At 36.4% G+C, this 22,661-nt stretch overlaps 1 protein-coding gene across 1 annotated transcript in view; it reads left to right on the top strand.

Annotated features, from left to right (window-relative positions):
* LOC113062142 (collagen alpha-1(XXII) chain-like) overlaps positions 1-22,661 on the top strand; it is a 53,708-nt gene that overhangs the window by 1,037 nt on the left and 30,010 nt on the right. Inside the window, exons 2-12 of the mRNA XM_026231763.1 lie at positions 3,013-3,167; positions 3,411-3,977; positions 12,458-12,538; positions 17,274-17,385; positions 17,514-17,637; positions 17,810-18,085; positions 18,910-18,990; positions 19,245-19,361; positions 20,248-20,292; positions 20,415-20,477; positions 20,684-20,722. Of these exons, the coding sequence (XP_026087548.1) occupies positions 3,077-3,167; positions 3,411-3,977; positions 12,458-12,538; positions 17,274-17,385; positions 17,514-17,637; positions 17,810-18,085; positions 18,910-18,990; positions 19,245-19,361; positions 20,248-20,292; positions 20,415-20,477; positions 20,684-20,722 (1,596 nt within the window). The 5' untranslated portion in view covers positions 3,013-3,076. The remainder of the gene's footprint in view (positions 1-3,012; positions 3,168-3,410; positions 3,978-12,457; positions 12,539-17,273; positions 17,386-17,513; positions 17,638-17,809; positions 18,086-18,909; positions 18,991-19,244; positions 19,362-20,247; positions 20,293-20,414; positions 20,478-20,683; positions 20,723-22,661) is intronic.

Raw genomic sequence — 22,661 nt, 5'->3', positions numbered from 1 at the left:
GGCTGGTGATCCAAAAGTTGTAGGTCTTAGGACTGGTAATGTAAGAAAACAACTGTAGGGTTTCAGGCAGGTAGAGAAAGAATGGTAGGTCAAACGGCTGGTAACCAAATTATAGTAGATCAGACTAAAGATTGAAGAACATTTTAATAATCCAGAGCCTTTTTCACAAAAAAAGAACCTTTCGAGAAAAGGAAAGATTCCATGGGTTTTAAAGTTTCATCATGGAACCACAGATGCCGATTAAGAACCTTTATTTTGACTGTAGGGCTGTAACCATTACGAAAAAGAAGTTTATTCAAGTGTGCTATTAGTATACTTTTTATGTACTTCTCAGAAATGGGCTTTATGTACTCCTCAGAAATATACTTGAATTATGACATTTAAGTATATTTGACTTATGCTTACAAAAATTTGAAATATATTTGAGCTATACTCCTAGAATCCGAGTTGTCATTGTTATACGGTAGAGGGCACTAGTACAAATCTTCTGCGCAGAATTTCCCCAAAAAACACAAGTGATGAAAAAAGAAACAACAGATACTAACACATGTGATCTAACAATCTGACATGAAACAGCATCAAAGCTGTAACATTATAGAGTAAAATGTCAACTGATGAAGAGGTAATAATTACAGTCAAGCTTTGGGGTGTTGATCGACTCCATCTACATTTTGATTATCATTCTGAATCCAATTCACAGTCAGTTTCAGCTTTTTGTTCAATTCGTTATTTCTTTATTTTTTATGAAACTTACCCACATTAAAGTGTTAAAAATGCATGAAGCTAGAATAAAATGTTTTTCAGATACCATCAGATACCTTGTTCTTTATTTGGATGCTTTGTATGTTAATATACAAATTCAAACCTAAATAGGGACATAATAGTATACGTAAAGTTCACTTAAATATATACTTGCATTATAAACTACTAAACTAGTAGTTTACTGAGACTATACTACTTCAAAGTGTACAAAGTATTTAATTAGTAAACTATCAGCATACATATAAGTTCCCGATAATTCCCTATAATTGACAAACTACAAACATAGAGGTAAAATAGTTGTGTACTCAAAGTTTCCTACTGTTATACTTAAAGTATACTTAAAAGAATATTTTATATACTAGAAAGTGGGCCAATTTAGTCCCAAGGAGTATTGAAACAGTACACTTACAAGTATACTACTAGAACACTGATATTTGTATACTTGCTACATAAAGTATATTTTAAAATATACTTGAATTTTACCTGAACTTACTTGAAGTATATTATCTTTTGGTAAGGGAAACAGAAGGCTGTGGATGACCATGACCTTTGTCCCTAAATGTCTTAACTTAACTTAAGCTGTCTGTGTAATTTTCACTTTCAGGAGGGCAAAAGGACAAAATGTCCTTTTGCACATTGACCACATAATGTGTACTGTAAAATGTGTTTTAAACAACATTTGTTGCAGTGAACAGAATGGTTCACTCCCAAAAGCATTCAATTTTAGTTATGAAAATATATATTTTTTCAAACAAAAGCGGGTCCATTAGTTTTAGAAAGCAACAGGTAATTTAGGCTAACTTGACCAGAGGGCTGATAAAACGATGTCCATAGAGATACCAGCCAACATACCAGCTGGTTGAATGAAAAGAGGATACATGTAGCTGCAAAACAGACAATGTTGTTTAATGGAAATATACAAATGCTCTGGTTATACTTTGGGACAGTAGTTAAATGAATGAGGGATACTTTCACAGCATCAAAGAAACATAAGAAGACCTCTGGTCAGAAGATTCAAAGAGCTTATCATGCTGAGAGATACTGTGGGCTTTTAAGACCAAAAGCAATGCGCAAGCAAGGCTTTCTGGGTCATAAGATGATAATGCAAACATTCATGAAAGAAAAAAAAGGAGGGAGAGGAATGAGTTAGAGAAGGCAACAAAGAAAAGACACTGAATTGTGTGAGAGGAGGCGTCATGCCGGCAATTCACGAGGAACAGGACTGTTTTTCTGTTGCCCTGACAGATTCAAAATTTAGCTACTAGCACTGGAAAGTTAAGAGGGGGGCTTTTAACTCACTAACTGAATCAATGCCATTTTTTTACCTGGTCATCAGGATCCCATTTCCCATTGATGAAATTCACTGTATTGTCTAGTGAAAACTTTGCAAAAATAATGCAATTTATGCATCTTAAAGTTAGACAGTTTAGATGGAACTACCTGTGAGAAGAGACTGCCACGTCATCAAGGCACTGAAAAAACATAATTCAATACTTCCCATCATTGTTCCCTCGGTCTCTAAAACAGTGTGCTCCCTGGGGCTCATGGTACACCAGTCAGAACAACACCCTATTTACAGCGAAACATCAGTTCAGCTTAGCCAGAGGGTTGGAATGTAGTTTAGTGAATGGGGGAATGAATTACAGTTGGACGTAAAACTTTCTCTGGTCTTCCTGTTACCCCTCCATGTTTACTCTGGCTTGTGGGAACTTTTGCTAATGTATACTTACTGTATATCTATCAGAAAACACACATTATTTCTTTACCATGCACTTAACAATATGCCTGGCATCACCAACTTTCAAAGTTTGGAGCAACTGCATTTCCAGAGGTGTCCATCACACATATGTGGATGAATCTCATGGAATAATATTTACAGTACGTCACACTTTGTACCAAAAAATATATATATAATTTGTGTATTTATGTTATTTAAAGTATTGTGAACAAGAGTGATGTCTTTAAAGGTAACGAAAAACAGTGCCTTAGACTAAATAAATAAAATAGATAGCCCTGTATTCACTTACAGTATATACTGTGTTTATGAGCATGGCTCATCTTGTTATCAGCTCAAACTGAAACGGCAACTTGGAAAGTACAAATCAGGATTAATGTGGGGAGCAGCAGTACGTCGGTTAGCACAGAGCTAACATGAATCATACACTCCACTTCTGTTTGCAATCGTTCAATAAAACTCAGCTCAGAGTGCAAATGACTGATCACCTCACATTTGTTCTCATGTCTCTACAGGAGCAGAAAGTTGATGATCATCGCACCTTAGCAGGAATATCAGCAAACAACAGCGGAGAAGGAGATGAAGTTTCGATCTGGGGTCAGGATCTCTTTGGTCCTTACCATACTGGCTCTGACTCTGTACGGAGGCGGCGTTGAAGGACAAAGGGCAGGTGAGGTCACATACTAGCCTAAATATACAGTTTCCATGACCCCTAACCACATCTCTGTTTAACTTTAGCTTGTTGTAATATGTGCTAACTGAGGTTTTGAACCTGACATACTAGTGGCTTGGAGTTTTCTGCAATATTCAGCTCATGTATTATCTATCTTGACCATGGCGGAAATACAAACCTCATAAATCTGTGGCTAAACTGTATATGGAAATTGTGTAAAATTTCATGTCTTTGTCCCAGGTTGCAAGAACGTTCACTATGATCTGGTATTCATCTTGGACACCTCTTCCAGTGTGGGCAAGGAAAATTTTGAGAAGATCAGGCAATGGGTGGCAAACCTGGTAGAATCTTTTGATGTAGGTGCAGAGAAGACACGTGTGGCTGTGGTTCGCTACAGTGACCGTCCCACCACAGAATTCAACCTGGGCAGGTACAAAACCCTTGAGGAGGTCAAGCGTGCTGCTGGGAACATCCGTTACCTGGGTGGGAATACCAAAACTGGAGATGCCATCAGCTTCACCACCAAAACCATCTTTACAGAGAGGGCAGGGGCGAGGCCTGTCTCTAAGGGCATACAGAAAGTGGCAATCTTGCTAACGGACGGCAGGAGTCAGGATTTTGTTTTAGAGCCGTCGATTGCTGCAGCGGCTGCTGGAATCAGGTTGTTCGCTGTAGGGATTGGAGAAGCTCTGAGAGAGGAGCTGGAGGAGATTGCAGCGGAACCCAAAAGTGCTCATGTGTTCCACGTGACAGACTTTGAAGCCATTGACAAGATCAGGGGCAGGTTGAGGAGGAGACTCTGTGAAAGTGAGTATGAGTTTGACTTTGCACCATGTACACTCTTAGAAGAAAATAAAGATTCAAAAAGTTTTTTTTTTTTTTTTTGTAGCAATGCTATAAAACAGGGATGTCTATAGTGTCTAAACCTGTTCCTGGAGGGCCACCGACCTGCATAGTTGAACTCCAGCCCTAATAAAATAGACCTGAACCAGCTAATCAAGATATTCAGTCTAGCTAGCAACTTCCAGGCAAGTGTGTTAGAGCAGGTTGAAGCTTAACCCTGCAGGATGTTGGCCCTTCAGGACCAGGATTGGACATACCTGCCATAGAACAATCTTGAAAATTCTGGTCCTAAAGACCCAGTCAGATCCAACCTTGATTATACTCACCTGCCTATAGATTTATTGTAATACTTAAGACTTTGATTAGATATTCATGTGTGTCTTATTATAGCTGGAGCTAAGCTCTACAGGAAAGTGGGCCAAAGTTGCCCATCCTGCCTTGGAAGAACTATTTTGGGTTCCCAAAATAACCTTTCAGTAAATATTTCTTAAAAGAACCATTTTTGTTTAGAGTGAAGAACATTTTGATAATCTAAAGAACCTTTTTCCACCACAAAGAATGTTTTGCATAGTGAAAAGGTTGTTGATGATGGAGTCTAAACCTGTTGCTGGAGGGCCACTTACTGGGAGTTCAGCTCCAACCCTAATTAAACACAACTTAACCAGCTTCTCAAAGTCTTCAAACTTACTTGAAACTCCCAGACAAGCGTGTTGGAGCCACACTCTGCAGGACATTGGTCCCTTCAGGACAAGATCTAGACACCTCTGTTCTTGACTGAACTGTAGATGCCAATACAGAACCTTTAGATATGGCTTTCTTTACACAGTCAGATTTAGGTTGAAGTTGACTTAACATGTAATAGACTTGACAGTTAATTTAAAACATCAGACATTTAATCTGCTTTAGTTGGCACACATTCCTATTCACAAGAAGGTCTGTTCTGTGCCATACAAGACTTGTTGGACAGGAACTGGAAGCTCTTTGGCCTGGACATTTCTGTGGTTTCTTGCCTCTGTGAGTTCTGAGTAGAGGTGTAATAAGTACAAGAGACGGAAAAACTCAAGCTCAAGTGCTCTTCCAGATAACATCTGCTCCGCAGGCAAAGAACCTAAAAGTGCATGTGGGATAGTCTTTGGAGGCCATTACAAATAACAAGCTTGGATTAATTAATCTATGAATATAGATTCAAAAATAAATAAACCGGAACTGTAGAGGTATGTGGCCTGGATTGATTGTTCAAATACAAATTATGTGTCTACATAGTATGTTTTAGTGATGATGGATGCTTGTCACACCCGAATTGGCATTCTTCACTAAAATTAGCGAGAACGGGAGAGTGACAACACTTGGAGCTCTTTAGTTTGAAGTGGAAATCTGAGTAGCACTAGAGCTATCTAGAACTATTGTGTAGCAAGAGCAAAGCAATAATAAAACATAAAACATACTGTGTTGAAGCAGTCTTTTGTTGAAGGCACACTCTTTAAACAATCATTGGTATTTGAAGAGGTTGTGCCTAATTTAAGCCAGACAGCCTTGTGGGAAGATATGGAACCACTTGGACTTGGCAGATGGAGAGATAAAAAGGGAAAGAGATAAACTGATTCATTGTAAACCCAAACCTTGAACCTGCCCTGATTCCAACCAAAGGTCCTCCTTGAATGACTAACCACATACATAACTCAGAGAGCAGGAATATCAACTCGAATATCTCACTGCCAGCTTTAGACTTTGTTGTCCTATCAGGGATTATCCTTTAAGCATTCAGAATGGCTGGAACTGCATATTAAGTCCGGTTCTGTGATAACCAAGATCATCTGGCACTAGCGTTGGCGTCTAAGAATACTGGTGGTTAGAAAACATGGTATCTCCAAGATCCAAGTTATTTTTGCCCTGAAAATTACAGTCCTAATGTTTCAAGTGGAACTCGGCTTAACCAAACCGTTTTTACTTTTTAATCTTTGGCTTTTAATTTGTTTAATATCAAAATATCTAAATAATTACCTCTTTTCAGAGCACAATCAGTGTTATTTTAATGTATGAAATTTGTTTGCCCGTAATGAGATTATACATCTTTCTGGGCAAAGAAAAAAAAATAAATAAATAAGAAAATGGAATTTCCTATTCGAACATGAAATTGGATATTTTCTTTCCCATTATTATTATTATTATTATTTTAATTTGTTTTCATAATTTAAATCTGTTTTTACTTTTTACTTTTTGGATTTTAATTAGTGATTTATTTTAATATTTTTTTTGCATTATATGATTCAAATTTTTGTACACATTTTAAAAGTGTTTAATAAAAAAAATAATAAAACAAACAAACAAACAAACAAACAGTGTTTTGACCAGGATGTGTTAAACTAATGATAATATATAATGAAAATAATGCTGTAATGCAAAAATTTGCATAGTATAGTATTCCTTATAGTTCTTTGATAGTCAAGGAAGCACACTGGGTCATTTTTAGCATACTTGAAATAAATGAAAAGTGCAAAGCATGTTTTGACAGTTTCATCATTTAGTGTATCTGGGCTTTGGTTCAGGTCGGTGGTCCACCCATGACCAAAGCATGCCAGATCAGTAATCAGTGGTGGGACACTGCTAAACAGAACAGCAGCGCAAAGTAATAGTGAAGGGTATGCTAATTTCTTCATGTTTGCTTTAGCATCGGTTGTCCCGGTTTCCTAAATCTGATTTTGATTAACTTAATGAGTATTTTAAACAGGAGAGAAAACATTTGATTAAGCCCCTTCCCTTCTTGTGTCTCTGATGATTGCACACACTTGCCTGGAGGATTCAGATATGCTATCCTCAAAGATTAATATTTTGTGTTGGACACAATAATAGAATGGGATTGTCTCTGTATGCATAGTGGAACCAATAAAACCTGGACGTGAGTTGTTTCAGTAGCTGATACTGGCATTCTGAATTGTTTTAAATGTTGCTATGTGGTTGCTAGGGTGTTTTAGGTTTCTTACTGACTGTTTAAGTACTTTAAGTTATAGCAAATACATAGTTGGTTATGGTTTCACAAAGTCTTCAATATGACACATCACTTTCCAATAAAACGTTACATCATTCTCCAGCCTGAAATGTCAGGGTGATCAATTGTACATTTTATTGTTCAGTGGTTAGCAGTTGGTATTACTTAATTCAATACAGTGCAAACTGTCCTAAGCATTTTCATCCATTACATCATTAACCAACAACATCTACAAACTCTTTCCAGGTGTATAGTGATTTATATTAAGTTAAAGCCATTTTGACAACTGATTATCCTTAGCATCTCTGATATGATTTTTTTTTAAATGTAAATCCAATCCCGATTTGATGTGCTTTAAGAAATAAGCAAGGGGCAAACAAGAAAATAAATGTAAAAGTCTTTGGAAAAACAGCAATTTGAAGGCTATGTTCTGCTCAGTCCATCATTTTAGTTTCATGGCCACTCTAAATTACTGCCTTTATGCCACAGCTGAAGGAAACTGCCCTCGATAGAACACAGTTAGAAATTTAAACAATGACGCATGACTGGCTTTAGATTGCTTCGTCATTTCATTAGTCAAAGGAAATAGGTATGTCAAAAACAATGAATGAATGACAACATTTACTTGTCATTTAGCAGCATGCTAATTGTGGGGTCAGTCCCCCTAAAGAAACTATGAGGTTAAAGGAGCAGTTCAGTTGTGAATCATTGTTTTGAGTCAAATTGATACAGCCATTCTGAATAATTCATTCATAAATCTCAATAAGACTCAATGTGCATGATTAACTAACTAAAAATGTGATTCTACACCTAACTTCAATGGCCACATTTACATTTTCTGGCATGACTAAGATCTGCTAGTAGTTAGCAATTTACTTTTTGTGTTATAGAAAGGTTAAGGGAAAAATATAATACAGAAAGAATTACAGAAAGTAAAGAGTGTGACAAAAGTCTGCTTCACCACTCTATGTGTCATGTTTTATTTTTGCTTTGACCACACAAGAGTTCTAGATAGCTCTAGTGCTACTCAGATGTCCACTTCAAACTAAAGAGCTCCTCAAGTTTCTTAGCATATGAAAATTATTTCTGAAGGACTGTGTGACACTGAAGACTGGAGAATTGGTTGTTGAAAATCCAGCGTTGCCATCACAGAAATTAAAATTTAAAGCAAATGTATGTAGTTTGTATGTATGTATTTTTTTGTGTGTGTGACTTTGGAGCCCCCTAGAGACAAGTCAGTGGAATTCACTGTTGTAAATTGTAATCACCAGGGGCGGACTTTACCAATAAGCCAGGTAAACGGCCACTTAGGGCCACTGGGAATCAGGAGGCCCCATCTGATTTTGGCGAACATATTTTTTCAAACGCAGTGTGTATTTGTGTTTTGGAGAGCATCAAATTTTTTTACACCACTCAAATGTTCACTCACCGATTAAATCACAGAGTTTTGTCAAGTGCTGAGTTTTGCAAGCTCGCTAATATTCTCATTATGAAAACATGTAGATACGTCGTAAATAAGAAATTGTCTGAATGTTGTGCAGATCGCGATGAACTTAAGTGAAATTCAATATATATTTTTTATAATGTCTTCTTTTGTTATCTGAAAAAAAACAGCATCAGGTTGACTAATTGTTTACTTATATTGTGAAGCTATAAATAAATTATAAACTATGAGAAAGCGTGCAAAATAAGGATTAGGTGTTAAAGAGCACATAGTTATTGTGTCATACCTGAAATTTGCCTAGTGCCTCCAAATCACTAAGTCCACCAATCGCAGTGGAGCTGTACACGTGAATTCACTGATGTCGTAAAGCAATCCACCTTTTTTTGGGGAATTTCGTACCCGCTTGCCAAACTTATTAGCATGGGAAAGAAACAGAATATAGAAGCTGTTCGCCTTTTTAGAATCTGTGTACCATCAGAAATTACTTGAAACTAATATTTCAAGGCTGCTTTAAAATATATTCAAATAATATTGCAATTAGGGCCGGGACTTTAACGCGTTAATTGAGATCAATTAATTACACAAAAAATAACGCGTTAATTAAGATTAATTATTTACGGGAAAAAAATTCCCGCATTTTTAATAACTTATTTTTGCACAGCGGAACGTTTCTCACTGGATGAGTTTCGGCGGACCGATTATACTGGAGCACCAACTAGCGTTCGCATATCATCGCAGCACATCGAACCTCAAGTATCACCTCAACGCAAAACAAATAGCAGCTAGCGTGGACTTTACACTTTATGTTGAACTATGTATTATTGAACTCTTTATTGTTTTGACCAAGGTTATTGAGAGTTGGACTTAGTATGTTATGGCCTCTGAAGCAACAGAGAGAGGTTTTCTAATAGTCAGGGTTTCCAATGTTCTGAATGTAATTGACAGTATTGTGTTTTACTTAAAAAACAGTTTACAGAAGGTTCCAGCACCTATAAGCTACCTGAATTTCTGAAATATACTATTTCTAAATTGTATGCTATTGCTACACTTAATGGCAAAAATTGCACTGGTCTGCCAGACTTGGTTGAACAAAAATAAACAATATTTTGTTGCTCAAGCTTATGTATTCAGTCATTATTCAATGGTATACTATAAATCCATGTGAAAAAAAAAATTACTTCTCACTGTTCTCAGGTCAAATATTTATATGCAATTAAAATGCGATTAATTTCGATTAATTAATTACAAAGCCTCTAATTAATTAGATTTTTTTTTTTTCGAGTCCCGGCCCTAATTGCAATTAATCACAATATTACTGCTTTATTGCATTTTTTGATTAAATAAACATGTCTCTGTGACCATTAAGAGACATATTTCAAAAGTATAAAAAAAAAATCGAAATTATTCCAAACTTTTGGTATTGTAAATAGCTGAAAAGGATATGTGGATGTCCGCTGTACTGGTAACATAACTTGGCTCACATAACAACACAAATATAGACAGCCAGGTGGTCTTTTCCCTAGGCTTAATTTATCACAGGGTGGGCGTCTGAGCTCTTTATGTTTTGGTGGTCAGGAGGTTGTTGTTTGGACCAGGCAGGGACTCGTTCAGGGGTGTGAGGGTTTGGGAGAGTCAGAGGACACTGTATCGGACAGAGACGTAATTGTGTCAAGTGACCCAGCCTTTGTAAAGTGGAATTCGTAGCGAAGTTGAGGCCTCTTAAACATTGCAAAGCACTTTTTTATAGGAACGATTAAAGAAAATTACAGGGTCTGATCGTACACAATTGTCAGGGACGCGATCAGCCGCTGTGGTTTGGGCGTCTGCCTGCTTCATGCCAAGAGTGTGTGCATGTGTGGGGGAGAGAGAGAGAGAGAGAGAGAGAGAGAGAGAGAGAGAGAGCAAGGGAAAAAATCTATTGTATATTTTAGTTTTATAGTGTGATTTTTTTGCATTATTCTACTGAAATTTAAGTATCATAATTGTAGTTGAAACAAGCATACATCTTAATGATAATTTTGTAGCTATTTTATGCTTTTTTGCATACTTTTTGTTTCACAGAAAAATAACAGCATACGGCAAAAGGGTGAGTGAATCACAACAGAATTTCTGTTTCTGTGTAAACTGTGTTCCTCTAAAGATAACAGCTATAGAGCTCGTATGGGTGATTCAGTTCTGGCACACAACATTTGCCAATTACATCACCTGTACATCATTTCCTATGCCCTCTTTTAAACTAAAAGTGACAAAAAAGCAAACAAACAAAAGCGATAAGTACTCATTCAAAAGTATATAGGCTTAATTAGCATCCTTCCTTAGCACTAGCAAGTTCTTTTCTACAAATAGCACATTCTCGTCACGGATGCCGTAGTAAACAAGTCTGCTGGTGTTGTTTTTTCGTCCTGTCATCACTGCTATCACTAGCTGTGCATCGCCATCTGAAATCTGCATAGCAGCACTCCACCAAAATCTAGGCTCACTGGACAAATCTGTATCTTTGCCCATGTCTGTGGTGGTAAGTTATGCCACACGTCTTCACTGGAGGGCTTAGAAAGGATCTTCTAACAGTCTGTCTTCAAGCACAGAGAGGAAGATGGATCATATTGCAGTGTCAGTCAGTCTCAACTGTTCATTTCCTTCAGCTGCTAGTAAAATCACTCCTCTTCAAAGTAGGGAAGGTTTACTGCTCAGAATATAATTATTGTTTGCTCATGTGTGACAGTTCCTGATATATAAATATAATAAGATATCTTAAATGTGTGTTGATATTATTCCTTTAATATTAAAAATGAAAATTCTGACGTCCTTTACTTAAGTGAACACAAAAGAAGATATTTTTGAAGAATGTTGCTAACCAAACAGTTGACAGTAGCCATTGACTTCTATAGTTTTTTTTTCTTTTCATTTTAAAAAAATATATATACTATGGAAATCGATGGCTAAAAATCAACTGTTTAGTTACTAACATTCTTCAAAATATCTTCTGTGTTCAACACACACACACTAAAGAAACCCATTCAGCTTTGAAACAACTTGAGGATGAGTAATGATGGCATAATTTTCATTTTTGGTTGAACTATAACATCATTGTTAATAATAAGTCAAATCATTTGATTTTGTCAAAATATTATGAGGGATGTTAAAGTTCCTGTTAAGATTTGACTTATGGTGATAGTCTTTGGTATCTGGGCAAATTTGAGCACAGTTTAAGACATTATTGAGCTTCTGAAATTCTAGAAGAAATGTATTTTGCAGGTTAAAAAATATTTATCTAGATTTCAACTAGCTGATGTCTGGTTATTGAGTGCGATTTCGGTGCACCCTACAGTTAAGTGGGTGCATTTCTCTGTCATAAATAGGCTATATCACTGTCCTTATTACAGCACATTTCTGTACACATGCATTTGTTGCTGCCGGAAACCAATCTTTCCTTTTAGCTGAATTTAAAGAATAACCCTAGAGAAAATGTTTTCTAATAAGCCATAGTTTTTTTTTTTTTTTTTTTTTTAAGAATTCAGTGTATGATCAAAACATGCAGTTGCTTTAAAGAAATTTGTTTCCTATTTTTTTCCAATGTGAAAAGATGTGCCTTTTTTCTCCACAACGCAATCCATTTTTAATCATGCCAATAGTCTTAACATAAAACGTTTAAATATTTGTGAGTGGAAAGGTTTGTCACTGCAAAAATACCATGGCAGACTGCCAGGGCACCTGAAGCCATGCAATAAAATGTCAACAAAAAATTAATTTCACAGTATGAATTAATGATGAGGTTTGCTTCCATAAAAGCAGATGTTTAGAAGTTTCAGGAGACCAGACACTGGTAATAAAGCACAGATTGCAATAACTCCAGTTGTATCCTATTACCTTAAATGGGACTAAAATATTACTTTTCTAACTGTAGAAATATATTGCTAGCCATTATGCAAACACCTGTGGAGTGCTGTTCAGTGTACAAACACTGAGGAGTGTATTCAATATTATGTCCACTCATGATGTTATGTCTCTCCACAGATGTCCTGTGTCCAAACATGAAAGTCCAGGCAGGCCGGTTCAGGCCGAACAGCACAAGTGCTGGACTGACGGAGGTCCCAGGTAATGTTTTCTCTTATCCATATACTCTCACAAAAGCAACTTCGTCTTATCAATTCACCGTTTGCGTCTTAGGAAATGGTCACATGGTGTCATAACACAGTGACTTCTCATAACAAAAAAAATGTAGTTTCAATCACGATTCAGTAATATTGTCTACAACTCAAGTAGTGATTCATGATCCTTTTATACAGTATACCACTATATGTCAGTGTTTCTGTGTTTCGCCTTCAGATGTGAGAAAACCAAAACATTTCTTCTTCTCAAGGTTACACAGTTACATGAAAATCATCCCTAGTGTATTTTATTTCAATTAGAGGGTCAAAAATAAAGGAAGAGGTGCACAGTATAATGATTTTGTGTGTGTGTGTGTGTGTGTGTGTGTGTGTAGATGTAAGTATTAATACCACAGACTTAAAGCCTAGTTTCTATGTGTAAAGTACTCTTGGATCAAAAGTAAAGCTTTCTTTTCCCAGAAGTTTGCTTTTTAAAACATGAAACGTTGGAGCGAGACAGCGAGGTTTCGAAATAAGATATCTTTTGCCCTCCTCTGGTCTAAGAAATGTGGAGTTCTTTAGTGATTACACAGATCTGGAGGATGTTGTGTTTGGGTCTTCAGGGGGTTCTGAGTTCCTCTGTGAGACACCCACTCAAATTCATCAACCTATAAGTAAAAAACCAGACCGAAACAGAGAGAGAGCGCTTACCTGTGGAACTAAATGACTATACAATCTGGAGCTATAGGGGTCTGTACAAAATGCTCAAGAGAACCATTTCTCGTAAATCTGACGAGTTTTGGTCTTGTTTTAATTGCTCAAATCTATCTTGACAAATTCTCAGAAAAGCTGTAACCCAGTAAAATGGAGGTGAATTAAGATTTGTGCTTTGGAAAATACAGAGTATTCTTTATTCTTTTTATATTTTTTGTATTACTTAAAAAGAATAAAAATAAAACAGCGTTTCTGAAATGTGGCCTGTTTAACTCTAATTATACTACTGATAATGAGTGATGATAAAATGCTGTCTTTGGTATTCAGATGGAGTCTGAACGTCTGAACATCTTTTATGCGTCACTACACTTTCTTTTTCGTTTCTGTCATCTTAGGCCTTGTAAGCTTGACGTTTGTGCTTAGATCTGTTTGGTTGTGGTTCTTTTGGATTGCACTGACTAGACTAGATCTCTCCTCTTTCGGTGGCCATGAGTGTTAATTATGGCATCTTGCTCCTGTAATCTGCAATATTCAAGTGAACAACACAAGCTAAATCTTCAGGGAAATTCCAGGTTCACATAAGATGTCACAATTGCTGAAGCTGCCAACATCTGCATGTTGTTTCTGAAGTTGGAACATCACTCTTTTCCAAGGAAAGGCCAAAATGGACATAAAAAGTTGCTGACTCAAGATCTGTAAAGTAACTTAACAACACAAAACTTGAAGTATAATTTAACACAGAGTTTTACTAAAGTTTTCCATACATTATTGATCAAAATATGCATGGTCCTTCAGATATTACCTTTTCAACATTACTTTGAAATTTGGAAGATGCTTCATCGAAAGTTTGAGATATATGCATACTAAAAGTCGAACCAAAGTCCCTTTCTTAGAAAGTCTGTTCACTCTGAGGATATTTGCAATGTGTTCAGGCAGCTATTTTGAGCATTCAATACCAAGTTTTATACTTGAATGGGGGACCGAGTAGGAACAGAAGGAATTATTATAGTAATATTATGTGTTATGAACTGTAATGTTTCATCTTAAATTGCCTCCCCTACAGACCTGTTCACACCAAAAACAATAACTATAAAGATAGCGATAGTTCTAAAAATCATTCTCCACACCATAAAGATAAAGGCACAGAGAAACAATATCGTTGGCATCACTTCCAAAACAAGGAAAAAACTCTTCCAGCTGATGACCGATAAAAGCATTGACACCCAATCAGCAGTCTCAGCCTCTGTCCTCACCCCCATGGACCGTTGGCTGAACGTCTGATGCATACAGCACACAAACATGGAAACACTTCAGTTTCGAAGTTGTCATTGGATTTTTAATTTTAATCCTACCGATATTCATATAGAACATACTTTTGAAGTCACAAAGCAAATTCAGATTTCAAATGTAGGAGCTCAGGATTCGATTTTGGATCCCACGCATGTATTTGGACTTGTTCCGTCATATAGTGTGTTGCATGTTCTTCCATTCATAGTAATATGAGTTTACACATCTTGATATATAACAAGTTTTTGGTCGAACTTATGAGTCATGATGACTTTGCTTTATGAGGTACAGGTTTTGCGCATGCGCACGGTGAGGCAGCACGTTTTAAACGGGTGTGGACAAGACAAATTTTCAAAATATCGGCGCGTTTCAAAACCCAATATATTTACAATGAAATGGAACACAATACAGGGGTCTTAATATGCATTGTTTTTCAGCATCTTAAAACCACTAGATGCTGAGAAACACCCGTTTAGCGCATGCGCCGTTTGTCACGCTAACGCACTGTGACCGTATTAAAATTAATTCGTAACGTTTTCATGTGGTGACACTGGGCTGGTTTCCAGATTGTTGCGTTATGTGCAGAAGTGCCCATGTGTTCAGATCAAAGGCACAAGTCGAAATAACACACTCATCTGTACCGCGCCGCAGAACCGACTCAGCCTTCCTCGCTCTCTCGCTGTTTAAAATAAGACTTGGTGGTGATTATACGCTTTCACTCGCCAGGCCTAAATTACAGGTACTGCTCGCCATGCGAGGTTCCTCCAGGCTAAGAAACGCCACTGGTGGAGAGCCGTGCCCTGGCGCATGGAGACGGCGAGACAAACAGAGAGTCGTGGAAATGAGCTGATGAGAAGTGAACAGCTGGAGAAAGAGCTGAACATGGTGTGAAATCAAACAGCTCGAATGAATACATCAAACTGATAGAACTAAATATACAAGAACACCTGGATAAATTCATCTTTTAAGATGGACAACTTTTAGAGGTTAGAGAACTAATTAAATTAAAGTTTAATTAGGTCATTTGAATTAATAGTATGTGAAAAAAAGGTTGTTCTACTACTCCTGCATGACTTTATATCTTCGTATCACACACACACACACACACACACACACATAAATATAAATATATATATATATATATATATATATATATATATATATATATATATATATATATATATATATATATATATATATATATATATATTTCAATATTAAATAATCTCATTGGCCAATTGTTTTTAAATCCTGAACCATTTTAAACAGCATTCATGGCACAAGAGACTGCAAAAACATTGAGATGTAATGTAACGGCCAAAGATGTCAAATTAAAACTAGCACAGATGGAACATAAGAATGTGTGAGCGGCCCTCTAATGCTGGTCTGCCAGAAACCATGAGGGACTTGTTGTGCTTTGTGAGCGCAAAAAAATAAAATAAAAGTGCTTTTATTGTCTTATGCTTTTTCTTCTTTGCTCTTAACACAGTATCTGCTTTCTAAGTTTTCAGCCACCTGTTACTCTACTACAGACACAGACTCGCACACACCGTCTGGCCTAGACTGGCACATTCTCACATTACCACCGAGTTAAACAACTCCAAACATCCTTCAGTTCAAATAATCATTCTCTCTAGACAGTTTAAACAACCTCCGTTTGCTGACACGAACACACCTGCCCTAAGAAAACAACACGAGAGTTCCCCAAGTGAAAGCAAGATCGCTCTGCGTGACCCTTACAGGCGTCATATACACAAACCATCAGCGTTTCATGTACCCAGAGCTCTTTTAAAAGTTTAACTTCTGCATTAATGTGTTTCCAAATCGACCCTTGAATTGCCTCCCTAGGCAACGCCCAGGGCCCTGCTGGCATCGTCATGGTGACAGACTATGTATTGGTAATAGGAGCGCCATGGTTTGGCCGCTATAATAGGGTGGAAGGCCAGGACTGCCAACCTCAGTTAGATACACACATACACACATGCTGGAGAACTAGTGACATAATTGCACAAGAAAGTTTTTTTTTTTTTAAACATCTGGTGCAGCAAGTGCAGTTTAATGAGTGTTGGCTGTGGATCTGAAGCATTAATTACTGGGCTGATATCCACACACACAGCATAGCTCCACTCCACTTTATTTTTAAACAAACAATGATGTCATGTTTGATCCCAGAGGCATGGACTTTTTTTGTGTGAATGTGGAAAAAGGCCCAAGTGACGCGTGTGATTTTGTTGCAGAACTGAAATGTACTTCAACACTGAAAACACAGGTGACAGATTATGCATTAATTTATTCTTTACTGTGGTTTGTCTCCCTTAATGTACTTTTATGTATACCTTTTCATTCTGAATTACTTGATTTCTGTATAACTAGATTCTGGTTGTGCAGTGGAATTATGTGAATAAATATTTGTGTAATAATGCTAAATGTATAGTTAACCATATATATATATATATATATATATATATATATATGGTTATATATAATGTACTTAATCAATAATAAACCTTCCTAGCTTCGCACAAAGTAGAAACTATGTCATTGCATATATGATATTTTAATCCTCTGGTTCAGAAGCGATTCAGGAAAGTTCATAGGGCATGTTGTCATTTTGACCTGTCTCGTGGACTCCACCTAGTGATCATTGATGGAAAGACATCATTTAACAATAATTTTCGTCAGGGGACAGTATAGTTTACTTAATAGGAAAAGTAACTTAATAATATTTTTTTTTTCTCCAGGATTTGATTTGATGGAGTACTTCAATGTCAGAGATTTTCTTGGAGAAAAATTTGAGCCAGGTCAGACGCCCTATGTCCGCCTCGGTACCATGCCCATCGTCCAACAAACAGAGTAAGAGAATAATTTATTACAATGGCATATGCAAAAATCACATTATGTGCTCTTACTTCATTTATAATATGTGTATTTTCAGACAATGCAAGGTATATGTTTTTTAACAAGAGGTTTCATGTGTTTAGAGATGTGTTACCTCAGGGTCTGCCTGATGAATACGCCTTTGTGACCACATTCAAGTTCAGGAAGACTTCTCGTAAAGAAGACTGGTACCTGTGGCAGGTCTATGACAAATACGGCATCCCACAGGTGTGCACTAGTCCTGAATGGGGCTGAAACAACAGGACTGTATCCATAAATTTAAGTTTCTCTTCCAAAGTTCTGTTTTTCTAATCAGTTTAACAATTTGAAATCATTTATAACATCTAATATCATTAAATGCAATGTAAGCTGATCAGACTGTAATGAGAATGTCCTCCAGGTCTCCATCCGTTTGGACGGGGAGAACAAAGCAGTGGAGTACAACGCTGTGGGCCTGACGAAGGACGCGGTCCGAGCCGTCTTTAAGAACCCAGAGGTGGAAGATCTGTTTGACCGTAACTGGCATAAGATCGGCATGAGGGTGGACTCCAAGTCAGTGTCCCTGTTTCTGGACTGCAAGCACATTGAGACGCTGCCCATAGAGGAAAGAGAAGACATCGACATCCAGGGAAAGACTGTCATCGGCAAGAGACTCTATGACAGCGTTCCCATTGATGTAAGCAAACAGTTGGGGTTTATTTATATGTATTTTATAGAAGATTAAGTCTCCCTTGCACAAACGTGATGGTATTTATTTATTATACCATGGTATACCAAGGTACTGATTGATTATAGTTTTCATATACAGAATAATAATATAATAATATTTGCATGTTACATCAGAGAATACCATCATGATAGTCTCTAAAAAACATGGTTAAATAATTGATATATGATTTGATGTTACACTAGTGTCAGTAAGCATTTTTTCATTTAGCAAGAATGCATTAAATTGATCGACTTTTTTGAAATGTCAGTTTTTTTATTTATTTTTTTATTTCTATTTCAAATAAATGTTGTTCTTTTGGACTTTCTTTTCATAAAAAAATCCTTAAAAAACTGTATCATGGTTTCCACAAAAATATTAAGCAGCACAACTTTCAGTTTTGATAATAGGAACCTGTAGGATGGGAGATATTTATATAAAAGCAATTTAACCCTCTGGAGTCTAAGGGTATTTTTGGGGCCTGGAGAAGTTTTGTCATGCCCTGACATTTGTGCTTTTTTCAGTTTCTTATTAATATCTAAATGGGTCAAATCTAATCTCACTGTAATCTGACTCAAAACGCATATATGCGTTAATAGACTCGAAAGGGTTAATTATACTAAACTGGAATGTTTTTCACAATATTACTATATTTTTAATCAAATAAATGCTTGTTGAGCATAAAAGACTTCTTTTAAAAACAATTAAAAATCTTTTAAAATTGTGACGTTAATGAAGTTTTAAGTCATCCAAAATCATGAGCGATACAACCAGTTCCTGTGTTTCCTCTATAGTTTGACCTCCAGAGGATGGTGATCTACTGTGATGGTAAACAGTCTGAGCAAGAGACGTGTTGCGATATTCCTGGTGGCCCAGTAAGTGCATCTGCCTCGCATACAAATATTTATTCTCATTATGTCATCACATGGATAGTAAGGCAAAAACATACAATTTCTGACAAGTTCTCCAAAGGTCTTTGTTTTTAGTCCTCGATGAAGAGGGGGAATATTCGTTGTCTAGCATCCAGAATTTCTTGCTCATAATACTGGACATCCAATGCTTCCTCTACCTTTCCTCTCTCTTTCTTTCTCTCTTTCCGTTTCTTTGTTCACTTTCTCTTCTCACTCAGTGTGAACAGTCTCTGGTGACTGAAGCCCCTCCACTCCCGCTGCCCACCCCAAAACCAACAAGTGCTGAGCAGAAGAAACCAGCCGATGTCAACTGCTCCTGTCCTGCAGGGGAAAGGGTAAGACCTTCCAGGTCAAAGGTCACACTCTTAAAGCTGGTGAACCCCCATGCTTAACATGCAAAAAAATTGAATATCAGCCTTACGATACAGGAGCCAAAGTTGTTTACAGTATATGAGCAAAAGAGGCTAAATAGTTCATTTCTGAAGTCACGTGCTGAATAAATTTCAGTCATGTTAATATTAATGAAATATTTTGGTTTCTATTAACATCATCTGTGATCTAATTTCAGCTCAGCTTCACCTTAGTTTGTAAAGACAAGTCAAAATTTAAACTAATGCACTTACAATGGAAGTCTATGGGGCAAGACTTTGCAGTGGAATAAACTCTAAATAAATACACTGGTGTTGCCACAAGACTTCAACGTTAAACGTTAACATGAGACTAATGTGATAAAATAATATATAAGTATAATTAATAAAAAGTACAGTTTTTATGTAAAATAAAAATAAATAATATATTAATGCTGTCAAAATTACATTATGTATACAAAATATACAGTATGTTGTTTCTACATTAATTTGAAGATTGAATATGAAATGATTGCTATCTAAAAGTGTGTGATTAATTAGTTAATTTTTTTAAATCGATTGACAGCACTATATATACATGTGTATACATATATACAGTATATATATATATATATATATATATATATATATATATATATATATATATATATATATATATATATATATATAATTTAACCTAGACTTTTCATTTAAAGATATAAGGCTGAATATCAATTTTTTTATCTGAACTCTCTTTTTGTAATGCATTCAGTTCTGTTTTGTAATGCATTCTATACACAATTTTATTTCTGACATCTATCTTTCAGAATGTCTATCTCTTTTGCTATATCTCTCAATCTTTCCCATCCTACAGGGTGAGACAGGTCTACCAGGTGCCGTGGGGCCCAAGGGTGAAAAGGTCAAATAATGTTTCAATAACACAGCATCACTCAAGTACTCTATTATGCTTTTGCACATCATCTCTGGATGCATTTCCAGTGGGTTCCTCATAGGCTCTTTGCATAAACTTTGCATCTGCAGGGGGATCCTGGTCTTAAAGGGGCAGAAGGACCACCAGGATACAAAGGGCAGAAAGGAGAACGTGTACGACATCCATATTATAACTTACAAAATTTCATATAGCTTTGTTGACTGTTTGGATAAGCGTAAAACAGCATTGTTGTATATCACAAATGCTTCTTGCCGAATAGTGATTTATTTTCATACGATATTGATCTGCTTCCATTTCTGCTGTTTCTGTCTCTCTGGGCCTGGAGAATAATAGATCGGTGTTGATTGATTATTTACAGGGCCAGGCTTTCTCTATCAAAGGTGATAGAGGAGAGAAGGTAAGGTCATGAATTTAACAGCCAAACTCCTCAAGATAGACAAAACATTGATTGTGTAGTCTATATGTGTGTTTGTTTGTGTGTGCACGTGTGTATTCTGTCGTCTCGTGTGAGCCAGAACCCAATTCATCAAAAATCATTCATTCTTCCCTCGAATCCAAAGTCTAGGATTTCAAAAGAACGTAGCAGGATAGAAAAACTGTTGACTCTCTTTTAAGGATAAAACAATAAAATATATTTTGAAATGCAGAATTATGGTTCTTCCAACCTCTAAGGAAATGCAAAACAAGAAGCTGTGCACCGAACACCCACTCACAGCGCTTAAAACAGACATCCTCCACTGCCCAGCAGACAAAAGTACAGACTCCAGGGCATAATTACCTCCGAATAATATCATAATTAACCTTTATCAGTCAGAGATTTGTGCAGGAGATTAGACGACTGTGGTTTTGTCAATAGAACGACGACTGCCATTACTTAAACATTTACCTGTGCTTATCAATAAATGACCAGATTTCACTTGTGTGATGAATATTTTGATTCACAATCTCTTAAGACTTCTGGAAAGGCATCGTATTTTTTAGATTTCCACTGCACTTGGTCACTGTTCGGCCAAATTTAGATGCCAGCTGACGCCGACAGCTAGAAACAATGTAGCATGCTGGATTGGTCAGTGGAATTTCCTGCAGGCGACCTACAAAAAGCAAATGCTGTGCTGGAGCAGGTTAACAATTGCAAAACAAACACATAAAACAATTAATATTGCCACTTAAAGGGACCCAAAAATGTAAATGGGGTGGGGTGGGGTGGGGTTGGCACAGTGGATAAGACATATGCCTTTGGTGTAAGTGACCCGGGTTAGAATCCACTGTGAGACAGCAATGTGTCCCTGAGCAAGACACTTAACCCCTAGTTGCTCCAGAGGTGTGTGACCTCTGATATATAGAAATTGTAAGACGCTTTGGATAAAAGTGTCAGCTAAATGAATAAATGTAAATTTACTCACCCTCAGGTGGTTCTAAACATGTATGAGTTTCTTTCTTCTATTGAATAGATTTGGAAGAATGCTGATTAAAAAAAAAAAAAAAAAAAAAAAAAAAAAAAACTTACAGCAGCTGTTGACTTTCATAGTATGGAAAAATATAGCTACCATCAACAGTTTGGTTACCAGCATTCTTCCAAATCTTCTTTTGTGTTTAACAGAAGACAAAACGTATACTGTTTTGGAACGACATGGAGGTGAGTAAATGATTACAACATTTCATTTTTAGTTGAACTGTCCCTTTAAGATTTAGAACAAACCCAAAAAAGGAATTTTCTTCTGCAGTTTTTTTATCTTGTTTTCCAATATAAATATCTAAATAGTCTTAAATCAATATATATTGTCTAGAGAAGCAGAATTACTTCATTAGTTTATTTTTAAAACAAGAGTTTATGCATAAAACAAGTAAAAATATCTGTCAGTGGGGTAAGAGAAACTTAATTCAAAAGGAAAATTTTATATATCTGCACTGACAGATTTTTTTTTTATATATATAAAAAAAAATAACTTTATTAAAACTCAAATTAACTTAATTTTGATGCTTTTTTTTCAGAAACAATACTTCATACCTTAAGTCACTTTCCTTCTCAAGTAACTTATATTGACAAAAATACAAAAAAAAATTTCAAAGACAAAAGTACTGAGAAAATCTTTTTTTTCATGGCAGATAATAAATTAGGTAAAACATCCCCTAGACTTACAATAAAGGATGAACATAAACCATAAGTGCCAGTAAACATTGCATTGTGATGGCAAGTTTTACATTAATGTTTTTTGTTGTTATGCATGGTTTTCATTTGCTTGTGTGTGTATTTCTCTGTGTATATGTGTCAGTGTTTGCATGAGTGTCCATGTGTATATGTTAACGTGTTTATTCTGTGTATGTGAATGTGTGTC

The sequence above is a fragment of the Carassius auratus genome, chromosome 44, assembly GCF_003368295.1.
Source record: "Carassius auratus strain Wakin chromosome 44, ASM336829v1, whole genome shotgun sequence".
NCBI lineage: Eukaryota > Metazoa > Chordata > Actinopteri > Cypriniformes > Cyprinidae > Carassius > Carassius auratus.
The sequence above is the reverse complement of the archived record's forward strand: the minus strand, read 5'-3'. Positions and strand labels throughout refer to the sequence as shown.